The 27286-nt window shown below is 37.3% G+C and overlaps 2 protein-coding genes across 5 annotated transcripts in view; one reads left to right on the top strand and one right to left on the bottom strand.

Annotated features, from left to right (window-relative positions):
• Nucleotides 1–22249, bottom strand: part of LOC124169797 (tyrosine--tRNA ligase, mitochondrial) — a 31568-nt gene extending 9319 nt beyond the window's left edge. The window contains exons 1-8 of one of the 3 annotated variants that reach the window (XM_046548569.1): nt 21964–22249; nt 21729–21876; nt 21342–21526; nt 21043–21259; nt 20826–20904; nt 9268–9476; nt 8680–8746; nt 8289–8477 (exon numbers count right to left, since the gene is read on the bottom strand). In XM_046548569.1, the coding sequence (XP_046404525.1) occupies nt 8289–8477; nt 8680–8746; nt 9268–9476; nt 20826–20904; nt 21043–21259; nt 21342–21526; nt 21729–21876; nt 21964–22103 (1234 nt within the window). In that variant the 5' untranslated portion in view covers nt 22104–22249. The remainder of the gene's footprint in view (nt 1–8288; nt 8478–8679; nt 8747–9267; nt 9477–20825; nt 20905–21042; nt 21260–21341; nt 21527–21728; nt 21877–21963) is intronic. The other 2 variants (XM_046548561.1, XM_046548552.1) reach the window with 2 other exon arrangements.
• A 173-nt stretch (nt 22250–22422) lies between these two features.
• Nucleotides 22423–27286, top strand: part of LOC124169782 (eukaryotic peptide chain release factor GTP-binding subunit ERF3A) — a 34155-nt gene continuing 29291 nt past the window's right edge. The window contains exons 1-2 of one of the 2 annotated variants that reach the window (XM_046548541.1): nt 22423–22510; nt 24663–24992. In XM_046548541.1, coding sequence (XP_046404497.1) covers nt 24677–24992 — 316 coding nt within the window. In that variant the 5' untranslated portion in view covers nt 22423–22510; nt 24663–24676. Of the gene's footprint in view, nt 22511–23019; nt 23327–24662; nt 24993–27286 lie in introns of those variants that run through there. The other variant, XM_046548533.1, reaches the window with a different exon arrangement.

The raw sequence follows: 27286 nt of genomic DNA, 5'->3' as shown, positions 1-27286 counted from the left end.
AACCCAGAATACTAAAAATATGGCAAGAAAAGACGAGGAGTCAAAATGACCCCCTCCGCGGTTCTAGGTATACGAAAAAGTCAGCGGTTCTAGTGTTAAACAAAATAGTTCATGAGTAGAACAAGCATCGCAGTACAACGGCGCATGCGAAGGCAGGATCAGAACTCTTTCCACCCCCTCATATGGGATGCTGCATTCACTGAAGCACAAATTTAAAATTTCGGATCTAGATCCAATGCCTTCAGCGAATTTAAATCCGAAGTATCCAATGAAGGGCAATATCCACAGATATTTGGATCCGAGGTATCCGATCCGACCATCCCTAGTATCAATAAAAAAAGCTGGGAAGAAATGCTGAAGGAAGAGTTATATGAAAAAGCCAGAGATTTGTGAATGTCATTGCATGACCTTATTCACAAAGGAGTCTCTTCAACTGGTTGAAACTTTCCTGAGCCGTTGAATTATTGTTATTTGTTAATGCACCTTAATGATCAAATAGTTTTTGGTCCGAATTTTCATAATAATATTTTTTCTTAAAATGCTATAATTTTGATACTTAAAGGATTGATTGATAGAGATAATCTTACAAGGTTCTCAAAAATTGTGTTTCTTCTATTTTCAGAGAGAATTACATGAATATCCAACAATATTTCCTTCACCCAACGTTGGTTAACACCGATTAAGAAACTGCTTCAGAAAATGAGGCTGATAATACCTAAATGAAATTTCTATAACAAAAAATAGTTTTATCTAGAGTGATTTAATAGAAAAAATAGCTTTACAATCTCATTCAGAGTAATTTCAGAGTTCATTGGTTTTCTAACTTTTTATTACGAAACAAAGATTTATAAGAAAAAGTATTATTTGCTCATTTACTATGATGCAATTTGAACATGTTGACCTTTATAGATTCTATATAATCACAAAAAAATGTTCTAGGCTCAGACACAATATTTTTAAATTATATGTTAGCAACAAAGGCTTAGATTGGTTCCAAGTTATGTAGACCAAGTTGATCCCAAAAACGTGATCCAGATTATGAATTCAGTAATGCGGTTATTATTGAACTCAAGTCCCTGATATGGGAACTTCAAAGTGAAATTGAAGTTTTAGAGAAGAAAGTTCCGCAAGCAAATTCCAGATTTCTGGAAACTGGTGCAAGAGGTCAATGAGAGTAATATGTGTGCAAAGAATCTAATCATTTTTGGTGAGCCTGAAAGTAATGAAGCTGCTCAGCAGGATGGAGTCAACTTTGATAAACACTTCATAACCAAAACTTTATCCACCTTATTTCCAGAGTCAACTGGTTCAACTTCTACTACATGTTTTCATTTTGGTTGGAAGCAACCAGGAAAACCACGGCCTATGATACTTATTTTAGGCTAAGAAAGTGAGATCACAAGGTTGCTACAACTTTTTATAAGCAGAAGAGGAATAACGATACGGTATTTAACAATGGTTCTATAATTTTTAAATTGTGCATGACCCATGATCATACTTTAGCTGAATGAAGTACTTGAAAAATCTTCAATCCCAATTAAGTTATAGAATTCAAGCTGGTGACCTAGATCTTATGATTAAGTATGTATAAAGTCTCCCTTAAATTGTTTCAAAAAACTATCCACCAAAAAAGTACATTCATAAGATCCTCTCACACCTTTTATCAATATGTGAGAGGTCTCCAGACCAAGCTTGAAGATTTGCAACTGAATGTTCCTCATCTGGGAGAATGGGTTCAGGAAATCCACATCCACAGCCACCTATGAAGTGGTGACCCATATACTCTCACATCTGGACAATTGAACAGAGACTCTGGGTCTTTTCTTCGATTTTTCTAAAGCCTTAGATCTTGTCAATCACCAACTACTCCTGCTGAAACTGGGCTATTATGGTATACGAGGTACTCCTCTTAAGTGGATTGAATCGAATCTGAGTGGACGTCACCAACATGTTGTATTATGCAAAAATGGCACTCAGTTTATCTCTCCTGGTAAAAAGTCCAACTTGGTGTGCCACAGAGCTCTGCCTTGGGCCCTGTTCTATTGCTGTATTTAAATGATCTACCAGGTACTCTTAAATTTGTCACAGGTGTCAAACCTATACTCTACGCTGACGATACTAATGTTATTGTTTCAGCCCCATCATTGAATAGCTTGTCCCTTACAGCAGTCGCTGCCACTTAACTCCTATATGAATGGTATCAAAATAATTTCCTCAAACTGAACCTCAACAAGTCTGGCCTTATTTATTTTTGTAACAAAAATAAAGCACCTGAAGCAATACCAATTGTTTAGAGGGGAAACAACTCCCACAAATTTCCAGTTCACAGTTCCTAGGAGTTATGTACCTTGAACAAAAATATATCATGGGTCGAGCACATCAGTAAATTGAGCAACAAGCTTAGTTCAACATGCTTTCTCATAAGAAGCATCAGGAACACCGTTAATAATGATTTCTTATTGTCTATTTACTACAGTGAATTTTATTCTCACATTATTTTCAGTATCCTGTTTTGGGGTTCCTCTCTCCATGCTAATGAAATTTTCAAAATTCAGAAGCGCATTATAAGGCTGATGTGCAACCCCCCTATGATGCCCCCTATGATGCACCTTGTCTTCCACTTTTAAAAAAACTGTGTATCCTGCCAATTTCATGCATATATATATATGTCATTAGCATGCATGTAAAAAATAACATTCTTCAGTATACATCAAATGACCTATACCATGGCCACAACACTAGAACTTGTAAAGACCTGCATCAAAACTTTATCAGGAATCAAAATACTGCCCTAGGTCCTGAAGATATTAAATGGGTTGCCTCCAGAGGTGAAAAATGAGAGCAGGACTTTGGTCTTTAGGAAGAAACTACTGAAGTTTCTGAAAAAAATCTATTTCATTCGGTTAATGATCTTCTGCATTTGTAACACATAATTTATATATTCCAATTTAATTTTTGTTGATTATGTATCTAAATTGATGTGTCCTATATTTGTATTTTTTGCACAACCTACCAATCTCTGGACAAATAAAAAATATTATTAATATTCTGAATACAGACCTGATCATTTTGACTGAAATTTGGCTTGTTCCTCTTATCCATGACTCTAACTTAGGATTTGCTGAAAATTATACGTTTAGGAAAGACAAATCATCTGCAAATTGTGACAAAACTCGTGGGGGTGGTGCTATGATTGTAGTGAAACTTGGATTGCCTGCTTATAACTGCCTTCTAGTAGTGATGACGTTGAACTCATTTTTGTGATGTTACCTCCAACGCACAAAAAAATCATTCTTATTACAGAAACCTTGGGAAGAGAAACCCACCTCCAGAAAAGAAACCTGGAGAGGCAACCCCAGCATTCTGTCCCTCATTAGAGGGACTTTTGCCTCATTTCAAGGAAAAATTTCTCAAACTTTTGAGCCATAAATTATCCCTTTCATAGCAAGTAGTTGAGCTGAATTTATATCAAGATATGCTCCTGTTTTAGACATTATAAATGGTAAACAATCATGCATGAAACTACCGAACGAGTTATTTATGTTTACCTCAAAGTTCCAATTTTTTGTCCAATTCCAATTCCAATTTGCAAAATCTTTGATATTTTTTTCTGAAAATGTTATAAGGAAAGCTTGACGTCACAAGACCACACTGAGGCATATGTGATGCAAGTCCTGCTTACTCAAGGTTCTTAAGGCCTGGTTACACGGTGCATTAACCCGTACGGGTTAATGTCTAAATGTATGAACGCGAGAATGAACGGAAAAATTCACCGTGTAACCACCCCAAAATGTACAAATGCATGAACGCGTGAACGGAAAATAGAACCTGTTCTAATTTCGTTCATGCATTCGCACAAGTTGATAACAGAGCCACCTGGTGGGAAACGACACATTTAGTTGTCATCTGTAGGGCTATTCCACGCCCTCTTGGCTATTCAGTAACTCTTTACGCGTATTTGTTCATTTGTACTGTATCGTAAGTGCTTGAATCCTACCACAAACTCACCATTTGCATCTACACTAATATTCGTATAGATTATCCCTGTATGTATGCCGGACATACCAAGTGTATGCCTATGGTATCTTATTGGTTGTATTATGCCGGAACAAAACAATCGATGAGGTTGTCACAGAGCTTTCAACACGACATTTGTGAAATACAACGGCTATCATACGACTTATAAAACACTTTTAAACATAATTTATATCATACGAATTAACGACAATTCTACCTTTTATACGTCCGAGATGGGAATGCGCTGGCCCACCAAAAAAATACGACTCACATTACGCAAGTTCATAAATCGACAAGACCTCTAAACCAACATCTTTTCCATCAACAGCAAATATCTTCTTAACTTTATAACCGTCCCGGACAAAAGTAGAACAAAGTATTAAAAATATCTACTCTCATACATCATCTACACTCAGTGAAACAGATGACAGAAAAATGTCTAGTAAACACGGCTTAAAAACAAGATGCGTCAACAAATGTTCAGCCTAAGTATTAACTTTGATAACGGTTTGAAATAAATAGAGCACTATTGAGATATAGCATTAAGCGAGCGATAACAATAAATATTAAATATAAATAAATATTACTGGCACGAAATGAAACAACTTCGGCAACTACAATGAAAACCACTGTTTACACAGCAGCGCAAATATATTACCAGTATGTGAAATTTCCTGGTCCTACAGGAAACAACGAAAAGGGAATTATTTTCTGGTAGGTATCGTCTGCTTCCTACCCAATGATACTTTCACATTTAAATTTTGCGCACTGTAAAGGGAATAAACAAAAACTAAACGCCTCGCGTTACGAGAAAATGTGTGAAAACTTGTGCGAACGCATGTACCGTGTAACCGCTCATTCATGCTCCTCGTTCACGCAAACGTCCATGAATTCAGACATGCAAACAGACACGCATTCATACATTAACCCGTACGGGTTAATGCACCGTGTAACCAGGCCTTTAGAGTAAAGGTTGCCTCATTCGCGACTCGGGCTCCCATTGGCTTGACGTCACTGTAGACCCAACTTCCAGCGCCATTTCAAATTCTAGCCTTTCCGCGGGCCTAACTGCTTACCGCAGCAAGTTCTTGAGTTTTCCCTCTATCGAACACTATAAGCCGAATTTTAAATTGAAGGCCGATTTATGAAAATAATGATGATAAGATTTAAAAAAATGTAAATTCGTGTATTCAGACGCCATAATTTCCTGATGAAGTGATGAAATGGGAATATGCGAGTTAATTCCGTGTCCACACTTCCTTCCTGTATCTCTCAAAAAACAGTTTTCCTTGCTACTTCCGCAATATAATTTAAACTTAAATTAATATGGGTGGGAGGAAAATACGCAAAAACCAAATTAGTTGCTTCAAAAAATCACAGTTCTGCCACTTTTTAAATAGAAATTATGCTTGTTTTCATTCCTCGCCGGGCTTTGAAAATACAGACTGTCCCAAGGGTCGTGTGTCATTTTTGACCTGTAATTTTAGTAACTTTGAATCGAGCAATGGTCATGAAAATTGGCATATGTACTTATGGGAAAAGGTCCTAAGTTTTGTTGAGTGTAAGCAAAATTTTACCATTTTGACCTTTTGACCTCACAATGTGGGTCCAAACCAAAAATTTCAATTTGCCTTATGGGGTTTCAATGTTAAAAAAATCGAGATAGAAAAAAGTCTGAATTTCATTGACCAAGATGACTATTCTTAGGTTTTCGGACACGAGAAAACCGAAAATAATACTTTTATTCACGAAAATTCAACTGTTGACCCAGTAAGGTCACAGTCAAGGTCATAAAGGTGGCAAAAAGAATAGTATACCAACAAAGGTGTCGATCCATGGGTTTTATAGGGTGCCCAAGTCATTGGTTAAGTCCAAAAACCCTTATTATTCACTAATTGACCTCCGAGGGTCACAATGGGGGTCAAAGGTCATCGGGTTAAACGTCGGGAAATCATGATAACCAGCGTGTCAAATCATAGGTTTTGAAGGGTGCTAAAGTCGGTTAAGCAGTTCATAGATCCGTAGTGTTGATTTTTAGACCTCCGAGGGTCACAATGGGGGTCAAAGGTCATAGGGTTAAACCTCGGGCAATCATGACAACCAACGTGTCAAACGATAGGTTTTGAAGGGTGCTAAAGTCGGTTAGGCAGTTCATAGATCCGCTCATAGACTTTTGCTGTTGAGGGTCACAATGGGGGTCAAAGGTCATAGGGTTAAACCTCAGGTCATTATGACAGCAAAAGTGTGGAACCATGGGTTTTAAAGTGTGCCCAAGTCAGTTTTGCAGTTCGTAGATCCATATTGTCGATTTTTTTTTACCACCGAGGGTCATAATGGGGGTCAAAGGTCATAGAGGTATGTTTTGAAGTAATAGGAAAACTAATGTCCCCAACCAAAGGTTTAGAAGGGTGACCAAGTGAGTGGCGTACTACACATATCCACTGTCATTTCTGACAAGACTCCCTTGCCCTCTTAGTTGGTAATTTGTCGAATTAGTCATAATTAGAGGGTAGAGTCTACTTCATTACAGTTTGCAGGTAAATATAAACGCGAAAGAGTACATAAAAATATTATATGGTTTGACTCAAGTCAACATATATAAGTTTATAAAGGCTGTTCTTAACCATGGTTGTAGTAAATTGCAATTTACTAGTTCGAGAGAAAATATTATGATTAAAATTAATGTAAGTTTCTTTTATGTGAAATACGATTTAACACTTGACTCCTGATAAATATTTTTATAAAAGCTAAAACTTTTCTGTCCCTAAATTAATAAACAATTTTGTGCAACCGTGGCCTCGAAAATTTCTCAATAGCTCTCAAAGGCATGCGAAAGGACTCAAATTTATAGACTTAGTACTAGAAATTTGTTTACCTGATATCTTACCATTGGCACACGATGTTACTCATAGCATACGAGTTAAACGATGAATTAGCAAAATAGTCCCTGCATGAATGAGTGCGCAAAATATTAAGTTCAATTTGCCTTAAAAGGGAAGAATTCCTGATTTTCCAATGCAATAGGGGCATCCAAGTTCTTGATTACGATATCTTTAGCATATCCACTTAGTTTGTCTAACCCATTCACTTTCACCACTTTCTTCACATGTGTGGGGGGCGAGACACGGTCAATGATTCGATTAGTTAATATATACAATAAAAAGATTTTTCAACTTAAGCATCCGCCTGTGATATGAGACATTCCGTCCAGCTTTCTTCGTTTTCGACAAGCTGTTGGAGCACGTTGCCACAGTACAACGGAAGCCTGGCATATCCGACGATTAAAGGCGCTCTTCACCCACAAAAAGTTTGTCTTATGAGTAGTGGATTACAAAGACGATTTCCAGTGAAATTGCAAGAAATGTGTTCAGATTCACGTTAAACACAAGGCGGCGCAACGTCTCAGGAACTTATTCTCTCTCAATTTCTAGCGTGCAAACAATGAAATGGCTAGGATCAGCTGGGATGCAGGGTCTACAGTGACGTAACGGGACTTCTGCTAGCGCATGCGCAGTTACGAATGAGGCAACCTTACCGTCTAAGAACCTTGCTGCTTACTAACTTACTGACAGTGGCTTAGTAAGCTTGGCTTCTGTCACATGTGTCAAAATATGAACTTGAGATGTCAACACCTTGTTCTTTAAACCCATCCTGAAGTTCACTCTGAGAAGATGGCTTGGTGGTGTAACTGGCTAACACACCTGACCAACAATCAGGAGATTCGATTTCTGATTCTGGTTGAGCCAAATTTTTTAAAAGGCAAACTTCATCCATGGTGAATATAATTTGCACCAATGCACATGACCGAGAACAAAGTCACTTGTTTCATGAAGTGCATGATAATGGCTATTCTAAAGTCTGTTGAGAATGTTATAATCATGTATGTACTACATATAAGCATTTAATAAGATATTGACAACCTTACCTCTCCCATAAAAACATAACCAATTATTGAAGATTGTTAAAGATTACCATTGTTAAAGATTGGGTAAAGATTGCAGCCTAAAATTTTCATTTTCATTCATTCTCTTATGTCGTATGCCAAGTTAGTCAGGCAACACTTTCCATTCTTACAATGCCTACAGCAAATACAAGCATAAAATCAAATTACATGTATACATGATTTGTCAACACTAAGGTTTGTGATATCCACAAAATAGTATGCATATTGCTGGGACAAAATCCCCTCTATTCATACCATCAGAAGAACTAACAACAATGTAACCTTACCCAAGGAATCGAGTAGTGAAAGGGAAAAATCGTGCACTTACTTTCATTCCCAAAACATCCTGCTGACATGGCTAAATTTAGAGTTGTCATCCCAGGGCTTAGCAGTAGCTGAGATTTTGCAGCTCCACGAAATATTAACCGAATGTCATCAGATGTGAGACAAGCCAAAGACTCCAGATCTTTGTCATAAAGGGCAGATGTAGCCAAATGAGCTGATTTGAGTCCCTGCTCTAAAAGAAAAAAGAATCAAAACCTGTAGTATTATTTAAATTTTTAGTAAATAGAGCTTTCTAACATGCTTAGCAAGGTAAGATTTCTTCAAATCATAAAGAGGTTCAAATATGTATCAGTTTTACAAAACAAAAAATTCTAAGTAAAAGGAGAGAAATTCAATTGATTAAATGATAAGACATTTTATGTAAAATATATCACCTCCATGTACTAATAGAGTAACACTGTCCGCCAACTTCTTCTGAGCAAGCCACAATTCTGGATTGGCCTGGAATAAGAAAATGTAACATTATACATATTGGTGCATTCATAATGATTACATAAAGATATAGCTGAGACTTAAAGCCAAGAAAAAAGAGATTAGAGCAAAAAAGTTAAAGAACACTAGATGGTCAAGGAGTAAACTTGTTGGAATTTCAAAGAAAATTAGTAAACTTGGTTAATTTCACAATTTTAATGACACTTGCCTGGTAACAATTATTTGCAGTATCACCAATAGAAGTATATCAGTTTTGAGTGGCAAGAATGTACACTAATGAGAAAAGGAAGGGGGAAGAACATTTACAGGAGGTAATAGACAATGGTAGATCAAAGAGTTGGCAAAGTTCCATGGAACAGAGAGGAGGTAAGACACGACTGATATAAATGAATTCTTCCAGTCAAAGGTCATTGATAACAGTGGAATTAACCAAGCATACTAATTTCATACAGAATGAATACTTCCACCTCTTTCTACTGGTTGGATATTGTTTTGATTTTCAAGGAAATGAAATATATAGCAAAACCTGCCTTGTGTTTCTTCATTAACTGTTCAATATTAGACAGAGAATCAAATGTGAAAAATTTGAGCATTTTTTCCACATCTGCATCAGGTGTTCTCACTAAATATTGGTATAGTTCAAATGAAGAGGTTTTCTGGTTACTAAGCCAAACAGCATTTCCTGCACTTTTTCCAAATTTATCCCCAGTTTCAGAAGTAACTATAGGCACAGTAAGTCCTGAAAGAAAATGAGGAAATAACAAAGTTTTACTCAAATACAACACAGCAACTCTGACCAACAGCCATCGACCCTAAAGTCCCTCATGAGAAAACTTGCAACGACATTGAAGCACATATAATGCCAGAGGAAATTTCCTGTTACTTCAAGAATTTTCACGAATGAATAAATATGTATTAACACATTCAATGCGGGCCCGATTTTCATTAAAGTCATCAAAATCGGCCGTTAAAATAAGAAAGAAAAATAGAGGGAGGTTTCCGCACCATAACTTCCGTTCAAATACTGCTTTCTACAAATGGTGCTCATCGTTCGAAAGAGGAAAGCTTGCTGAAGGCCATACACACAATTGGAAGACTTGGAAGTGGATATTAGTCACGTACGGAGGCTGAGAAAGGGCTACCGGCCTGACCGGCAGAAGCACATCAATTGACACGCTCCGCACTGAATGTGTTAATAGAACTAGCATCCATAGCAAACCATTTGAAAGTAGAACCATCACTAAATGTATGTTTCAAATGCGTTTCCTGAAAGAATCACAAGATTCAAATACATACTTCCCTAAATTATCTTTTCACATGATACCCTTTGAATTTTGATGAGTTTTCCCTCGACTATTATCTTGAAAAGAAATATTGAGAAAATCGTTTTTCTGCAATATTATTTTAAGGAAAAACCCTCATTTCATGATCATTGGCAGTTTCAATATCATACTCATAGTATAAGTTTTTTTTTCTGGCAGTTAGTTCGATAATAGCAACAAGGATAAATGCATTCGAGAAGTGTAATGCCCAAAATTTCAGTTCATAACATCCACTATTTCATACAAAGTACTTATTGTAATCAAATAATATAACCGGATTTACTACAATGAACACTCTCATCATCAGAGTGAGAGCTATACAGTAGATTCTGTTTAATGGGTCCACCGGTTACGAGGGGAAGATCTTGAAGAACAGAACCCAATAGAGGAATGCCCCAGAGTATTCTCTGCTTAATTGGGCCATGAGTCAACAACATAGACTATAATCGTGACTAAATTAAAATTTTTTGTTTCCAGAATACTTTTTTATAATTTCCACCTTTGATTTACTCTTATTTTTCACAAATGCTCCTACTCTTGCCCTATTGTGAAAGTTCTTGTGGCTATACTATCCACAAGAGGATAGGACTTTTCTTTAATAGGACTTATTAAAAGACATTCATTCAGCGTCGCTCGAGGCTGTGAAAAATATTTTCAACTAAATTGTTATAATAGGGTGGTTTCCTTCATCAAAGAAAACGAAAGGCATTGATTGCGATTCGTTACCCACCATTAGTGTATTCATAATATACAAATTATATTGTTTTAGAAATACCGGGTTAGACGAATGGCAATGGTCCATTTTTATCCTCATTTGAAAAGGGCCAGATTGGCGCCCATGCGATGCCACTCCACGTGACGTCACAGGGACCTAGTTTCTATAGGAGAAGATAGGAGTTATACATCGTCTGAGGTTACCAATGCATGCATGAGGCGCAGAGCTCAGGGAAACATGTCTCAACAATCACTTATTAAAACTGGCAAAGTTTTCCTCGTTTGATAAGTTATTAATAATCCTTATTTAAGCCAAGCGCTACCAGCCAGCAGGGTACTAGGCTACCCGCTAGCAGCCTGCGTCGTATCAGCGCTAAGCCTCGCCTCAAGGTCACCTCGCAGGGCAGCAACGGGAACCAAAAATACGTCACGCGGAGAGACTTCCCGACATTCATACTTAAGCGTCGCGTTTTCGCGCGCTAGAAAATTTTCACTTTTCATTTAATCGCGAAAAATAGATATCGTCATTTAAAAATCTAAAAGCGTGAAATACGTACTCCAGGAGTAATAACCTTTCGATTTAGGCAATAAAAAAAAATAGGAAACCACCCTATTCTTAAAAATGATAATAAATTAACTTAACTTGCTGATTTATTAATCAAATTAACAGTTTAATAAACTTATGTTGCATTTTAAACATTCTTTAGTCTTCTTTCCATCATTTCAACGTTTGTTTATGCCAATATACAGGATAGTTCACCTAATTGGGGCAGCCGCTTAATTGGGGCAAAGTGCACAAGTTCCGATAAGTCCCAATTAACCGGAATCTTCAGTACTTCATTGGTGCTGGAGCAGAATGTTCATCCTCAATTTATAAGACCACGAAGGCTACATAGAATGCCTTGCTTATGTGGATAATTTTCTCAACCAGTGGTCTCAGTCAATTATTGCCCCATTTTGATGATGGAAAAAATATCAGTCACAATCATATTTTCAGGCAGTCAATTTTTAATCAAAATCAAAAGCTCGACCTTTCAAAAAAAATCTAAATTTGAACCGAAAGATAGATTATTAAAAGAACTTAATGCCTCTTTCTTTAACACAGTTTATACAAAAATATGTTTATTATTCATCCGAAAAACACTCAAAATACACATATGTGATGTAGAAAAAAATCTACTTAACAATATAAGAACATGTTAATTGAATGAATTATTTAAAAATGCATGGACATTTAAGTTTTGGGATCACTGCTAAGAACCATTTGGCTTCACAATTTTTTTTAGAAAAATCAACTGATTGCAATGCTTCCTTGATTATCAAGGGCAAGCCTTCCAATTTTACCAGCCTCTAATAAAAGACTTTCACTCGGGATGGCGTTTCCATAGGTCGATAGTGACACCGCTGAGATCAAATGGAATGGTCAAGATCGAAGTCAAAATATCAAGATTTCATCGAAACTCTGAGACCAAAACTCAATCTCCATTTCCTCCACATTTGGCATTTAAAACACAATTTCTGAATTGTAACAATATCTATTTCTCCAACTCCCTTGTCCCTCTAATTCTTCCTTAATCTAAATTAGTTCTGAGAAGCTTTCTTCAATTTTGCGGGTGATACGTAGTAGATTCAGGATTCAGTGCTCTACATATCTGCCAGCCCTTGCCTTTTCTGGAATGTCCACCATTGTGCTCCTCTTGAAGTCTTCTCGCAGCAATCCAGATTTGTAGCAGTCTCAAATTATTCCATATGCTACATCTTGCAATTTCTCACCTTATGCTTTGATTATTTCTCTGCATATTTGATCTTCTCCGTGCACTTTCCATTCTACAAGGCTCATACATCTCTCTCAAATTCTCTTCTTAAAATTCGCTGACCATGATTGCCATCTCCCACTTGGTCACCTGGGACTTCTTTGAGGGGTTTGGGGCCTCCGCATAGTTTTCCTACATACTCTTTCCATCTATTGCTGATATCTCTATCTTAGAGCAGCAGTTTCCCATTGGAATCTCTACGGTCTTTGCATATTGGTTTTCTGCCTCTGAAAAGTCTCTTTATTAGGCTGTATGAACTTTATGAGTTCCCCTTCATCATGTTTTTATTGACGTTCTTGCAGCCACTGAACAGCAGTAGCAGCTGAACATTTGAGTGGCTCTGAGCACACAATTTTTTTCACATACTATTTCCTAGTCTTCAGTCTTATGCTCCTTCAGCATAGGAGAGGCCTTTTTATCACGAACATGGCCTTAGCTTAGGCTAATTGACACTTGAAGTCTGTCATCCCCACATAGTGCAGTCTATTCATGTATTCATAGAGGTATTGAATAAAATAAAAAAATAAAAACACAAAGTAGAGGCATTCAACAATGAGAATAAAACTAATAATGGAGCTAAGAATTCATAATTAACACAATGACTGCCATACTAGTCATGGTGATCAGTAAATTGTGACGTCCTGCCACACCATGCTGGCATAGTTGGGGTTAAAGATTATAAACATTAATGATTAAAATTAATGGTAGGAAATGTACTGAACAATTTAAATTAATCGTAACTTTTTACAAAACTAACTTTTAATTATTTCCTGTTAGAATTTCTCACTGACTGATTGAAACTAACTTCATTTTAATTTTTTCATTCATTATGGAGAATTATTATATTTGATGTCCGAATTTAGGCACAAAGCTCATCCAACAGACATTGGGGACAATTTTCTTCTTCAATTTCCAAACACTGGCGGACAAATGTACATCACCAACTTTGAAATGAGCATTATTAAGCGTTAATGACTTTTTTTAAGTGTAATAAAGAGTTCCTGAACTTGTAGTAAGCATTTACTTTAATGTAATTAAAAAATACATACACCTTAAAGATCACTTTGATTTTAATTTTTGAGACAAGTAACTTTTAACTGTAATTGGTAACTTTATACGGAGATTTATTAGACTAAATTTAATTAGTTAATTTATTTTGGCAACTTTCCAAACTCCACCTGCTTGTCACAGTACTTAAGTAGCCATGGAAAGACTATATCCCGGTGAATTTATAATGCCACATATGACTGTGATCGCTTGTTTAGGCATAGATTGTGATAGAAGTAGCATCAGACAACTTTTCCATGTGTGATTATTTGCCATTATTATTTTTTGTGTAGGAGAGGATAGTCCTCATTTCCCCCGCCCCCTTTCTTTTCTTTTTTCTCTACATTTTATTTTTCAAACAAAAGAAGTGCATACACAAAAAAATAATGTCTAATTACAGGAATTATACTTTTAGATATTTTTCCTACAGGTAAAATCATTAGTAAATTTTGGCACGATACAATGAAAACTTATAAGTTTGTGTACAAGTGAATGACCAAATAAAATCTGTCTCCCAAAAAAATGAAGGAGAAATTGAGGAAAAACAAGTAAACTCCGCTTACCTCAACCATCCCACAAAATGGAGTGCAATCTATGCATTTACAATTGTAAATATTGAATCCAATACATAAATGACAAAAGTAGAGGCTTTCAACAATGAGAATAAACCAAATAATGGAGTTAAAAATGCACTCAAATTGTCTCTTTGTTTCTTTCTTTCTTTCTATCTTTCGGCATATAATATATAAAATATAACATAAAAAACTTTTACATTAGTCATACAATAAGAAAAAATATAAAAAAAGAAGAAAAACTCAACATTTCATGCAAAAAATTACATTTGATGCATTCAGTAGAGACATTTCAAACAAAACCTGGCTCTCATTCACACCCACCTGACATGACGTGAAAAATTTTTTAAAGCATCTTTGGGGTTTTCTGTTAAGGCCTTGAGCAGCAATTTAGGGGAAATGTTTTTAGTATTTTCAGTTCAAAGAAACACCACCTCACAGATTGAGTCACTAAGTGAGAAACAAAGAACAACAATTACGGAAATAAAACCCACGTGGCTAAAACAAAAAAGAACCAAAATCAGATTCCAGATTGCTTAAGTTATAAATCTTGATTTGTCAGAGGCAAGATCAGGGTTACACACCCCTTTCCCCACCAGTCTTGCTGCAGTGAAAATGGGACACAATTTTTCATGCTTTGCTACTCTCCTTACATGCATTCAAGCCACTAAATGCAGCCTTGCTTGAGTGATTTGGCACAAATATACCCATCTCATTTACACTTGGAACTCAGAAGTAGATATTTAACTTTGCCAACACCGAAGTGGAAGCGATCAAGTATGAAAGCCATTCTTAATGTCTTGTGGCATTTTTTAGTGTGCCCCCCTCCCTCCAAAATTTCTGGACCCCCCAGAAATTTCTCCAAAATCCTCTGAACATCCTCAGAACATATCTGCAGAACTTCTCCCACTAAGGACTTTTCATGTTAAGGCTTTTAGCGCAAAGGATTTCTGTGCAAAGGCCTTCGACTCAAAGGCTCAGAGAAGCCAAGTCTCGGAACTCTGTCTCTGAACCTGCAATCCGAAGCTATACCTGGAGATCAAGACATATAGCAAGAATGGTTGAGGAATACCTGGATCCAGAAATCCAGGGTAAGTTGGTGCTGAGGCATAAACTGCAATTTGGAGTGAGAAGAACTCCACTTTCACCTATCGAAACTCTCTCTCGCTCCAAGACCTCATCCTACTAAGTCTTTCCCCTCCTTGACTTCCAATGGCTTTCCTGAACTGTTGATCACACCACTCCATTCAACAGATATAGGACAGGCAACCTAGTGGTACGCTGATCCCCCAACCCCTGCTTGGATGACAAGAACTGCTCCAGAGTTTCCTGTCAACACGGGTGCTTCCCGAGAAAATTGGACCGTTGGGGCTGACTGGGACAATGGGGGTTTTCATCAGCTTCGAAGTAACCCCCCTCCTTTGCTAAACTTCCCCCTCCACTCTGCACTGTCCTGTTCCGGCCTCTCTCTTGTGTATCCGCTTTTGACGCTTAAGTATCGCTACTTCTGACGGCTATTCTCAACTTACTTTTGGTGCTGGCAGACTCGCCTTTTGTACTTAGCTTTGGAATTGGTTAAGGTTCGCTTTTGAGATTATTAGTTATTAACAGTGATTATCTCAATACTAGTAATATTGAATATTTTCACTTTCATATGCTAGTTAATTGAACACGACATGTAATTTTTGATACGATAGGGTGGTTTCCTATTATTTTTTTATTGCCTAAATCGAAAGATTATTACTCCTGAAGTACGTATTTCACGCTTTTAGATTTTTTAATGACGATATCTATTTGTCACGATTCAATGAAAAGTGAAAATTTTCAAGCACGCGAAAATGCGACGGGTAAGTATGAATGCCAGGGAAACTCCATGTGACGTCGTTCTGGTTCCCGCTGCCGCAAGTGAGGCGAGGCTCTGAGCGCTGATACGACGCAGGATGCTAGGTAGCAGAGTAGCATAATACCATGCTAGCTGGTAGAGCTTGGCTTAAATAAGGATTATGAATACCTTATCAAGCGAAGAAAACTTTCCGACCTTAGGCAGTTTTAATAGGTGATTATTAAGACATGTTTCCCAGAGCTCTGTGCCTCATGCATGCATTGGTAATCTCAGACGATGTAAAACTCCTATCTACTCGTATAGAAACTAGGTCCCTGTGACGTCACGTGGAGTGGCATCGCATGGGCGCCAATCTGGCCTTTTTCAAATGCGGTTAAAATTTACCATTGCCATTCGTCTAAACTGGGATTTTTTAAAACCAAATAATTTGTGTATTATGAATACACTAATGGTGGGTAACGAATCGCAATCAATTCCTTTCGTTTTCTTTGATGAAGGAAACTACCCTATTGTTTCTCATTGTGGTTAATATTCTTGCTTCGTGGAGTTTTTACCTCACCTAGTTAGTGACAGACAAAAAGAGTTCCCTATGTCTGGGCTTGCATCATGAATTGTCAAGATTTGACAACATAATGCCACAATCTTCTGCTCCACCTTGGGCAAACAGTTGCAAAACATAATCATCGTGACAACAGTGAAGTCCAAGGATTCCAAGGTATAAAAGTGGATAGGGTAATTTTGGCTCATGGGATACTGAAAAAGAAACTGAAAACTACAACATGGCTCTGACTTTAGCTGAGATCCAGGCATGCACAAGACCAACTAGAGAGAAAAGAAAAATATGCAGGGCTTGGGACAAACCCCAGATGTTTTACCACAGACTTGTACCATAACAGTATTTTACCTTTGAGCTCAGTTTAACACACTCAATGCGGATGCCTTGAATTCAAGGCATCCCGCGCTAGCCTAGGACGCGGATGCCTTGAATACAAGGCATCGGTCCCATTAGGTTTCTCGGCCCGCCATCTGCCTCCGCGTCTTCTACTAGACCCTGCAATTGTGCCCAGCGTCTCAATGTGTTTTCTCCTGTGACTGGATACAAGACGTTTGCTTGCAGCAGATTTTTTGGTTTATTTTTATAATAATATAATTATTATAATTTTATAATAATATTTAATATTTTATTTATTAATAGTGCAAATTTTAATAATTTTGAACTATGTATGATTGTATACGATTAAGGAAGACATAATATCTGATATTATTGCGAAATATTTTTTCCGCGTGGCGGTGCGTTACGATAAATTTTCTCAGCATTGAATGTGTTAACTCTTACTGGACCCTGACACTCACAAATAAGCATCATTCCTCTTCTTCCACTCATTCAAACTGCCCTTTGAATAATAATAAAGTTCAGTGGCAACCTCTTTCTTTTGCAACAGCCAATACATATTGGTTAAATAAGCAAAAAAATTAACATTTTGCACCCAAAAGGAAGACTTGCATCCACACAGCAGATGCAAGTGAAATGAGGACCCAGGGTGGGCTCACAGGGTTACTCTCCCGAGGGCTGGGTCTGTAAGTCTAAGACTTTTTCACCCTTGCACCTCAGGAGGGGAAGGACAGTGGAAGGAAAATGCATGGGAGGCACCGCTGCATTTAGAGCCTGACAATGCCTCCAGGGAGAGGATAGGGATGGGGAATCCCAACACCATCATAGGGGCGACTTGGGCTACCACTAGCAACACCAGTGGCATAACTATGGGGGGGGGGGGGGGAGGGGGGGTGAGTGGATAGATCCTCAAAGCCTCAGAGAAATTTAAAAAATATTTAAAACTATTGTCTAGTTTTGGCATTTAATAACAACATCTGCTTAAAGTTAAATTTTTAGTGTCAAAATTATGTAAAATGTATTTCCAGGCATGTCACTTTTCAAAAATTTTCCCTGACCCCTTTGCATTGGGAGGAGGGTCGCCACCCCAGGCCATCCCATCTCCCCCCAAAGCATATTCCTAGTTATGCCACTGAGCAACACCATAATTTAATGCTTCTACAAAAAAGGAATGATTTCCCTATGAGGAAGAGAAATCCTACAATTTTCCATACATACAGTAGATGTAAATGGACTTTGATTACGTACATATGTCTGAGACAAAAACGAGAAGACGGTTAGCTGTCTCCGACAAATATTAGAGAAGTATCCCAACTGTCACTACCAAGTCATCCTTGCTATCAAGTACGTATATATCACACACTCCCACCACACTGTAGAAAAGTGCCACAGAGTGCAAAAGTGCCTCTGAAAGGTAGTGCTGAGAATTTGGTGTGAATAGTAATCTGAGAAGATTAAGGCACCTCAATAATCCGGCAAGACCTGAACCTGGTCTTGGCTTTACAAGGTCAGCGAAGGGTCAAACATATTTCACACCCACTCTAGCTGTATAGTGATACAAATGAAGCCAATTTATACCCTTAAAAATGTTCAATTATACATATTTTGCAATAACTACATCTGCAAAAACATCAGAATAGCTTAATATCACATCATCAAAATTGGTTGATCAGAGATTACATACCAAATAGTAAGTTAGGTCAGTAAATTAGTAAGGTACTTAGATCAGACACCTAATGAGAGAAAAAAATATGCCGGAATATGAAGCTTGCCTGGACTCTTTAGTCCCAAGAACCAAAGATCATTCATTTTCAGCAATAGACTGCTTTTATCCTAACCTTTACCAATATGTTTTTCCAAATTACCTACCACATCTATTATTGAAACTGAAATACTCCCATTTTATGATTTTCATGATCAACCTATTCATTCTAAAGACTGAATCACAAGATCATTTACTATTTTAGTGTTCAGGAATGCATTATAGGTTCAGCTACTTACTCCTTCCACGGACCACACAAAGCTTCAAAAACTCTTTTAAGTTCTCCATTCACAATTTCTATACAATAATTGATTTTTCAAGACTTTCACTCCATTGTTGAATCTCCCATCGTCTTATGATAACATGTTGATTGACTTACACGACACGAGTCTGGGACAGGAAAAGAAATGCACTCAGGCAACTGATCAATATAGATGTTAACCTTTTCGCGCCGAGCTCCTTCATGGGAAGTTGCTTTTGGCTCTACGAAGGGTTTGAGAAATTCTTTTTCGCCCCGTACGGAGTTTTTTCTTGGCTTGGGACTGTGCAGGTAGTCGCTTCCTCCCCTTAATGACCTTTCCTAGCGGGGTCCCGGACCCTTTCCTCAGCAACTAGGCAAATATAATCCTCGACCCTATTCCCCGAAGGCAGCCCATCCCGGCGTACTTTTGCGGTCAGTTTATTGTTGCCAGTGCAATTTTAATTATTTCAATTGTTACTGTTGCATTAAATGTCAGTTCATCAATGTATTCCTTTCATTTTGCAATGCCTGTACAACTTTTAAACGAAGTTCTACGGTTATTTTTAGGGTTTTCAGCAAAACGGCACTATATCATAGCCAAATGAGCTTTTCCGAGAAGTGTGAGGTTATCATCTTCCACGTATATATTTCAGCAGGAGAATACTTACACCAATATACTCTTGGGTGTTCCAGTTGGAGGATAATAAGTTTTTCCAAGAAAACATTAATGCGCTAATGTGTCCCGAAATAAGCCCGTGAGGTGCACAGGGCAGACCACCTTAATGGATCCTGACAAGAGAACCAAGATATGAGAGTAATTACCTGGGTAGAGCAGTTCTTATTCCTGCAATGGTATGGAATGCTTCTCACAACATGTCTCTACGTAAAACATTCCCTATTGGTACATAAAATTTACGAATTTTTAGGATATGCATTAATCAGTATTTATAGCGAAATTCGTTTATAATACCTTTGTATTCAAAGGTTGGTAAGAGGTTATTAAAAATAGCCGCTGTAATTTTGGCTCACGACAAAGAACTGAGAGAATCATATTTTATTACATTACGAGGGCTTTTTTTCATAGAAGTTAAATCGGATATTCTATCGAATTTCACCGCAAATGTACACTTAGAATGTAGCTAACAGAGTAACGTATATTTTTAGATGTAAATCATTACAATATCGCTCCCATAAACTTGCTAGTAAGTTATAAAAATAACAATTAAACATCTAACCTTAGCATCTCCAGAAATTGTTCTAGGTGATGATCAACTCCGTTAATATGAACGCTAGAATTCCGTTTAAAATTTGGAACCAATCAACAGAACATACAGAATGTAATTCCTCGCATTGATTTTCAATAAATGCAACATGAACGTTTTTAGTTATTTTAACTTATAAACAAATAAGTAACCATGAGCACCTTCCTTGAGTGGGACACTGAAAGCCGGAATGGGCCGAGGTAATCCCCACACGGACAATAGGAAAGGGTCGGACCTCTCGCGCCGAGGGACCCTAATGGCGGTTGGGACCCACTTGCCATGCTTGACCGCGAAACTGTGAAAACACGGCCTTTGGCCATTTGCTTAAAAAAATTCAAGCCGTGAAAAGCCGGCCTTCTTTCTTTAGCATCAGAAAATTCAGGCCGTGAAATCACGCCCTGCGTAGGGAAGAGGTTAAAGGTCTCTTTCATTATTGATATCTCCATGAGAAGATCTATTCATACAAATAGTCCTTAGCAAGCATTTAACTATCTTAGAAGGGGGATGAAAAAGTGATCGTGTGATTCAGGCATTCGCTACTTGACTGGGAATGATGGGCAAGAGATAGCCAATTATTCCTCAGGAATGTTAATGGGTAGGTTAAATCAGACATATTTACCGTAAACCTTAGTATCTACTACTCTCCCAATCAAATCGTGTCCAGCAACTATGTTCCCCATTTGATCACTACCACCAATCTGTAAGTACCGCCAAAGAGCTGATTTAGAACAGGAAGGAGTAAATATATGTGGCAAATGAATTCATTACACATATTCTGGTCAAGAAATAGCCTTTAAATAATGTGAATACTTGAAGACTAGAAAAGGCAACATTACCTGGAATCTACAGTTGTAATTTCTCAACAGATGGAGCCAGTCATATGCTTGGAATGTCTGATAAGCCAATTCTGAAAAACTTAAACCAACATCAGAAGATAACCGAGACTGAACCATACTTTTGGAAAGCATGGGCCCAACTCTGAAGTGACATCCAATGTGGCTCACGAAGTCAATGACACTCATGTCCCTATAAAACCTTTCATTGTCTACAATACTGAAATAGAAATTCATGGAACTAATAAATACAACTAATGGCTTGGTAGAGCACATCAAACAGTCCTGAAATCATTACTTACATAACTTTTTGTAACTTTTTTTTCTGACTTTCTTTCAGCCAAAAGTACTTTTCATGGTTGTCAAACAAAGATTTTATGCATTCACTAATAGAGGATTTATTCCTTTCGACCGTTTCCACCGCCAACTTCGGCCTCTCTGAAGATCTTCCACTAGGGTCTCCGATTTGAGCTGTTGCTCCTCCAACCTAAGAACGAGTTCATCAGTAGCTGATATAGAGTCAGACCAAATTTATTGGAGTAAAAAGCGCTTAGTAAAAGTAATAAGATAAGTTAATTGTGGAAAATTATAAGGAATTGATAACCGGGCTGTGTTACGATGAATAGCACTTTTAAGCCGGCAGCTAACTTACAATCCTAACCTAAAATACGAGACGATTATGAACGTACCAAAGAAATTACTTGATGACCAGCTCTCTGCCAATGTATGAGGTTCACTAAAACTAAAAGGTTACCCACATGAAGGCTGTCCGCGGTTGGGTCGAATCCTGCATACACAACTTGGGGATGGGAGTTGAGAACATCTATTATTTCGGCACTTGAAATAAATAATAGAGACGTAATGTATCCAACCAAGCTATTCTATACAGCAAAGAGATGAAAGAAAAATCATATCCACCCTTACGCGGAATTGCTAGGAAATATATCTTGCAAAAATCCTCTCTCACTGAGAGCTAGTATGTTTCTGGAAGAGTAGGTCCGCAGCATGAACTTATGCCAAACTGTCACTTGATGAAAACATGCAAATCGCTTTAAAACTGCCATAGTGGTCACGCCCTACTCCAATGCAGGGAAACTGAGCGACTTTTGAACATTTATTTCTCCCGGTTCACGATGAACCCAATTGTAGGTCAAGTCCGTCGTGAACTCAAGGATTCCAATGCACGGCAGGCAGGTATGACGAAAGGCACGTACCGGTTTGGAAAAATTAAGTCAAATCAATTACTACAAAAATTAATTTAACAATGATGCCTAAAAATCATTTTATGAGGAATACAACGTTTGATTGTAATCTGAAGAGTACAATGCTTCATTAAGATAGCATACCACAATTAACGGTAATATTCCGGAAGTGTCCCGTTTGTGCCTAACCTACTAGCATTAGTTAACTTTGGAACGTTCGCGTGTGAGGTTCTATGACCTAATCCCCTTGGGAATTTACAGTTTGTAAGGTAATCGTCTTATAATTTACTATTATATACATGACTAAAATGAGATTGAAAATATACAATGTTTCATGCCAGCGCATAAGTTAAATTTAGTTAAGTAACGATCAGCTAAGCTCCACGCCGTTCACATGGGGGCTGACATTGCGCTTCAATCACAGCTGTTGTAAAACTTAACAGAAAAGTATTTTCCTGCTTTGGCACTTTTGAACTGGTAACTTCTAATGCATGTAAATTATAATGGATATTCTAAGGATGATTAAAAAAAGGCCCTATTCCAAATTAATATCTTAGTTGGCTGTAAAATAGGTAAAGAACACAATTGCATTACCGAAGACAGTGGAACTGCGAAATCGGTAACGTGTATTTCCGTGTTCTAGGGATGCAAAATTTGCAAGATTGAACGAAATTCCACAAAATTTTGGGTTTAAAATTACTAAATAAAATTTTCTTGTCGCTTTCTTCGATAAAATGGGTATTCGCTGAAAAAGGATAACTAGACAGAAACTTGTACTGCCATTATCTTCCGGTTCAAGAGGGGTACACACGCGGATCTTTCAGGAGATCGAATTGGGAATTCTATTTTGCTATAAATTACTCCCAGACAATATTCAAGCCATATTAAGATGTCTAATAATGGAGCTCCAGATTCGTGGGAACAACAGGCTGACGTTGTGCCTGATCCCGCCGAATCCAATGATCTGTCGGCAAAATTTTCCACGTTGAATGTTAACGCAGCCGAATTTGTGCCTTCGTACTTGCTAAGTGTCCCGTCTTTGGATTCCCCTGCATCTGCTGACAATCAGGTTTCTGTCATAAATGGTAAGCTTTGATGAGGGTTTAATATTTAAATATGCCTACCAGCGTAGAAGTCGCATAGATGTGGTAGTTAAGTAACTGTCTTGAACGTGTTGATTATAGGTTGGAGTAATGACACGTATGTCTCAATTGAGCGTAGAAGGAAGTAGACGTATTTATGTGCATTGTTTTCTTTGGAATGAATGTTATGCATTTTCGCTGTGAGAAGTATTGATATTATCTTTTGTTTGCGGGGATAGTTCGTAGGTAATTCAATATGTGGGCAGCAATGAATGAAGTATACCCGGTGCAATGGTTTTCTTGTGTTGTCTTAATTTTTATTATTATTTCTTCCTCGATACCGAATGTTGTGCTTTAAATTTGAAGCACTTATTAATATCGTCTAACGACTAGTCTAGGTATTTAAAATTCGGGGTTTCAGGTTGATACCCAATGAAAATTTGTATTGCCTATGACTAAATATTTTCGAATTCATTGTTAGTGTTTATGTTATTATTGAAGTTTTTTTCGAAATCTCCCTTTTTAACCATATATTTCTTCAACTTTCCGCGGCATTATTTTATTTTCAGTCGCCAACCCAGCTTGTTTTTTTATTAAAACTTCTGTTTCTCTAGAAATTGCTTGCATCTCTTTATGTTATTTTGCCTTGATGGGTCCGTTTTGTACGCCATTTTTTAGCATTCATGGTTACTCTCATCTACTTAGCTTTCCGCATATTTGGGCCTGCTAATAACTATTTCTGCATGAAAAATTGCAATTGCCATTAGTCCGAAGGTAAATATTTTGCATTGGATGTGACGTGCTTATTGGCCATTTAATTAGGTCTTGGCGGTTTTTTTGTATGTACCTAGAGTAGCTGTGTCACATTTTTATCATATCTTGTATATTTGGCAAATTTATATTTGTACCTTGGTGTTCATTTTAGTTGCTGAGAGTGGGTTAATTGTGGACTTATATAGTGGTGTCTATATTGTTGTATGAGCATTGTATATCATATGTTGTATATTCCTTGACTCCTGCAGTGGCTGGTATTTTTGGCCAACTATTGGTTTTTAAACTCTTTAAGTACTGAAATATATCTGTGGAGTTTTCATCATAGTCTATTGAAAGTATTTAAAAGCATCATAGTAGCCTATTTGAAAACCTTCAGAGTACTCATAAAGTCAATGTAGCAACTTAAATATTAGTGTTTTATTTGATAATCAGTTAAGTGAGAGAAAAGACATTTTTTTGTGAAATTCCATTTTAAACTTAGCATTTACTTCCTCTGCTAAACTTATATTCATGTATCATGTTTACGAGTGCTAAACTCATTGAAATTTCTGCAATGCATGAGTAGATCCTCCTCGAAAAATGGATCCAGAAGAGCCTCCAGGGGGAGTTGACGGAGAGGGTGCAGGTGATCCTCCTCCGCAGCCTCCGCCCCCAGCTGATAGTTGGGAAGAAGAAGCTGATGGAGAGGATGGGGCAGATGAGAGGGGTGATGATGAAGATGCAGATGGGGCAGGGACACCAGATGGGGAGGATGGGGCTTCATTATCTGCTGTACTAGATGCTGCTGATGGTGATGGTGAAGAGGCTGTAGTAAAACCTAAGAAACGGCCACCCAAAGCTGAAGAAACCAAGAGCAAGAAAGAGCATGTTAATGTTGTATTTATTGGTCACGTTGGTGAGTATGATGCTTAAGCTATGAGTATGAGTAGTAATTAGTCTATTTGCCTCTTCCGCTAACTGTTAGTCTTTAATTTTATACAGGATTTAACTTTTGCCTATTTAAATGTGCATTTATTGCTCGTGCTTAGATTTTGTTACACAGTGGGAAAATATTTTATAGTCAATGTGAGTTATTCATTTTCAACACCAGTAAGTACTCCTTTTTTTAGCGTAAGTGAACCTTTTTGCTGCATGTGGTAAGTGTTTCATCATTGGCTATTTGTTAGACACATGATGGTAATTTCTAACATATTCTTTCATTCACATTCACCACCTTTCACCATGTATTGTCTGGGATGTAGTGCACAGGAGGTGTTATGCATAATTGTTAAGTATTATTTCAATTAATGTTTTCGTAAATATTTTTAATTTGATATTTTGTCCAAGTTTGGGATCAATACATCACCCCATCACAAAAGTCCTACTTACACTATATTTGGATTGGGATAAAAAATATGTGGTTTGTAAAATACTGTGAAGGAGCACTATGGTTTTCATGGGAACAGCTGTGAGTCAGAGTTCACTTTTCTACTCCTTCACTAACTCCCTTATTCTCCTTTTCTGGCCATCCTTCTAAAACTTTGTTACTTCTGTGCCCATTCTCTCTAGCTGATAGCAGCTGTATTCTTGTGTATGTAACTTTAAAATTTGCTAGGACCAAAGATGAGTTGATTCCAAATGTCAATTCTGGATTCAGCATTTCTCAGACAAGTTGGCATCAAGGATCAATGGTGCTAAGTTGATTGTATTTGTATGCAATTGATGTACTCCCAGCTTTGCATGATACGCTTAATATTTTGGCAGTTAAATAATTTTCTTATCTTTTTTTTATGGAATGTGGAATATTTCTAGAATGGAATTCGTATTGAGTATAATATATTCTTAATGTGTGGATGTATTTGGCAATAGATGCTAGGAACAAACTTTTCTAAGTGTTTCCTATTTGTAATATTATTTCAAGAAGTAGTAATACTTATATTGTCTTTATTTCAAGTGCATTTTTGGGCATCTTGGAATTAATTCAAGCATACTCGTACACACACATATGTATCCTGAAACTTGGGTTGAAAGGCAAGTGTGTTTCCCTCCCATCAGCGTGACCAACAAGCATTATTAGCTGAACAACATCATACATATTTTTTCTAAAGCAACACTTAAAACTAGAGACCCCAAAGTTGATTCTGAGCCATCTGTAACAGTTCCAATTTTTCAGCCCCTTATTACTGTCACATCCATCTGTACTGGTGAATCTTCAAACTAAGTTGCTTTTGGCAGTTTTCTCTACAGGCATGAAAATAGAGAAATTATGATTAGCTCAATGTTTGGATAGATCCTGTTATCCAACAGAAGCTGTAGAGCTATTATCTCATCTGAGACATTCTTTGTGTTCTTCAACATCTTTGACCCTTGAGGCATATGTTGAAATGTACGTGAGACATATTCAGTTGTGTCAGTCGCTTCAGTCCCAAATTTTGACAGAAAATGGTAATAAATTGATTTTTGGCATTTATCAGTCTAATGCTTTCAACTATACATTCTTGGGTCATTTTCATTGTTGCTATTCATATTAATGGATGGACTCCCTGATGTATGATTTCCTGTTAAAATTTTAACACTCTAATCTGGGTGAGGCCAAATTTTGTGGTAGATGCTCTTAACCCCTTCACTGACGGATATTTCTCTACAAATATCACAAAAAATGTCCTATTATTTTATTAGGTTTTTTAATTATTTACAGGTAGATATTAAATAAAAAACATTCATTTAAGTGTTTTATGAAGTCATTTATTTTAAAAGTTACTCTTATTATATCACTTTTTAAAAAATTTCATGTACTTCTACATAAATATCAAGTAAAATATTTCACAATAAATATAGTCACAAAAATTACTCACTAAAAAAACAGATGATGGAGTTAGAAAAATATAAATATAAACTCCGAATTTGAAACACTAAAATATTATATAAACTAAGTCTATTTTTGTGTGGTACACTTTGAAGCAAGGGGCAACGCAAAGGCCCACATTACAGTCAGGGCAAAAATAGCGACTCTCCCTCCTCACCATTTTTCCACGCGCATCTCGCTTTCGGGAGCACACAGCACACTTCCGAGTTGGGTTTGACTTGTTTTCCGTGGGTGGGATTATGTCTGGGAAATGCCTCTCGGTAATTCGGAGGGGATGGGCTTTTGCAGGTGGCCTACCTGCCTTAGGGGAGGGAACACTTGGGAAGTACAGTTCAATCATTCTA

Source organism: Ischnura elegans, chromosome 1 (genome assembly GCF_921293095.1).
Source record: "Ischnura elegans chromosome 1, ioIscEleg1.1, whole genome shotgun sequence".
Lineage (NCBI taxonomy): Eukaryota > Metazoa > Arthropoda > Insecta > Odonata > Coenagrionidae > Ischnura > Ischnura elegans.
The sequence above is the reverse complement of the archived record's forward strand: the minus strand, read 5'-3'. Positions and strand labels throughout refer to the sequence as shown.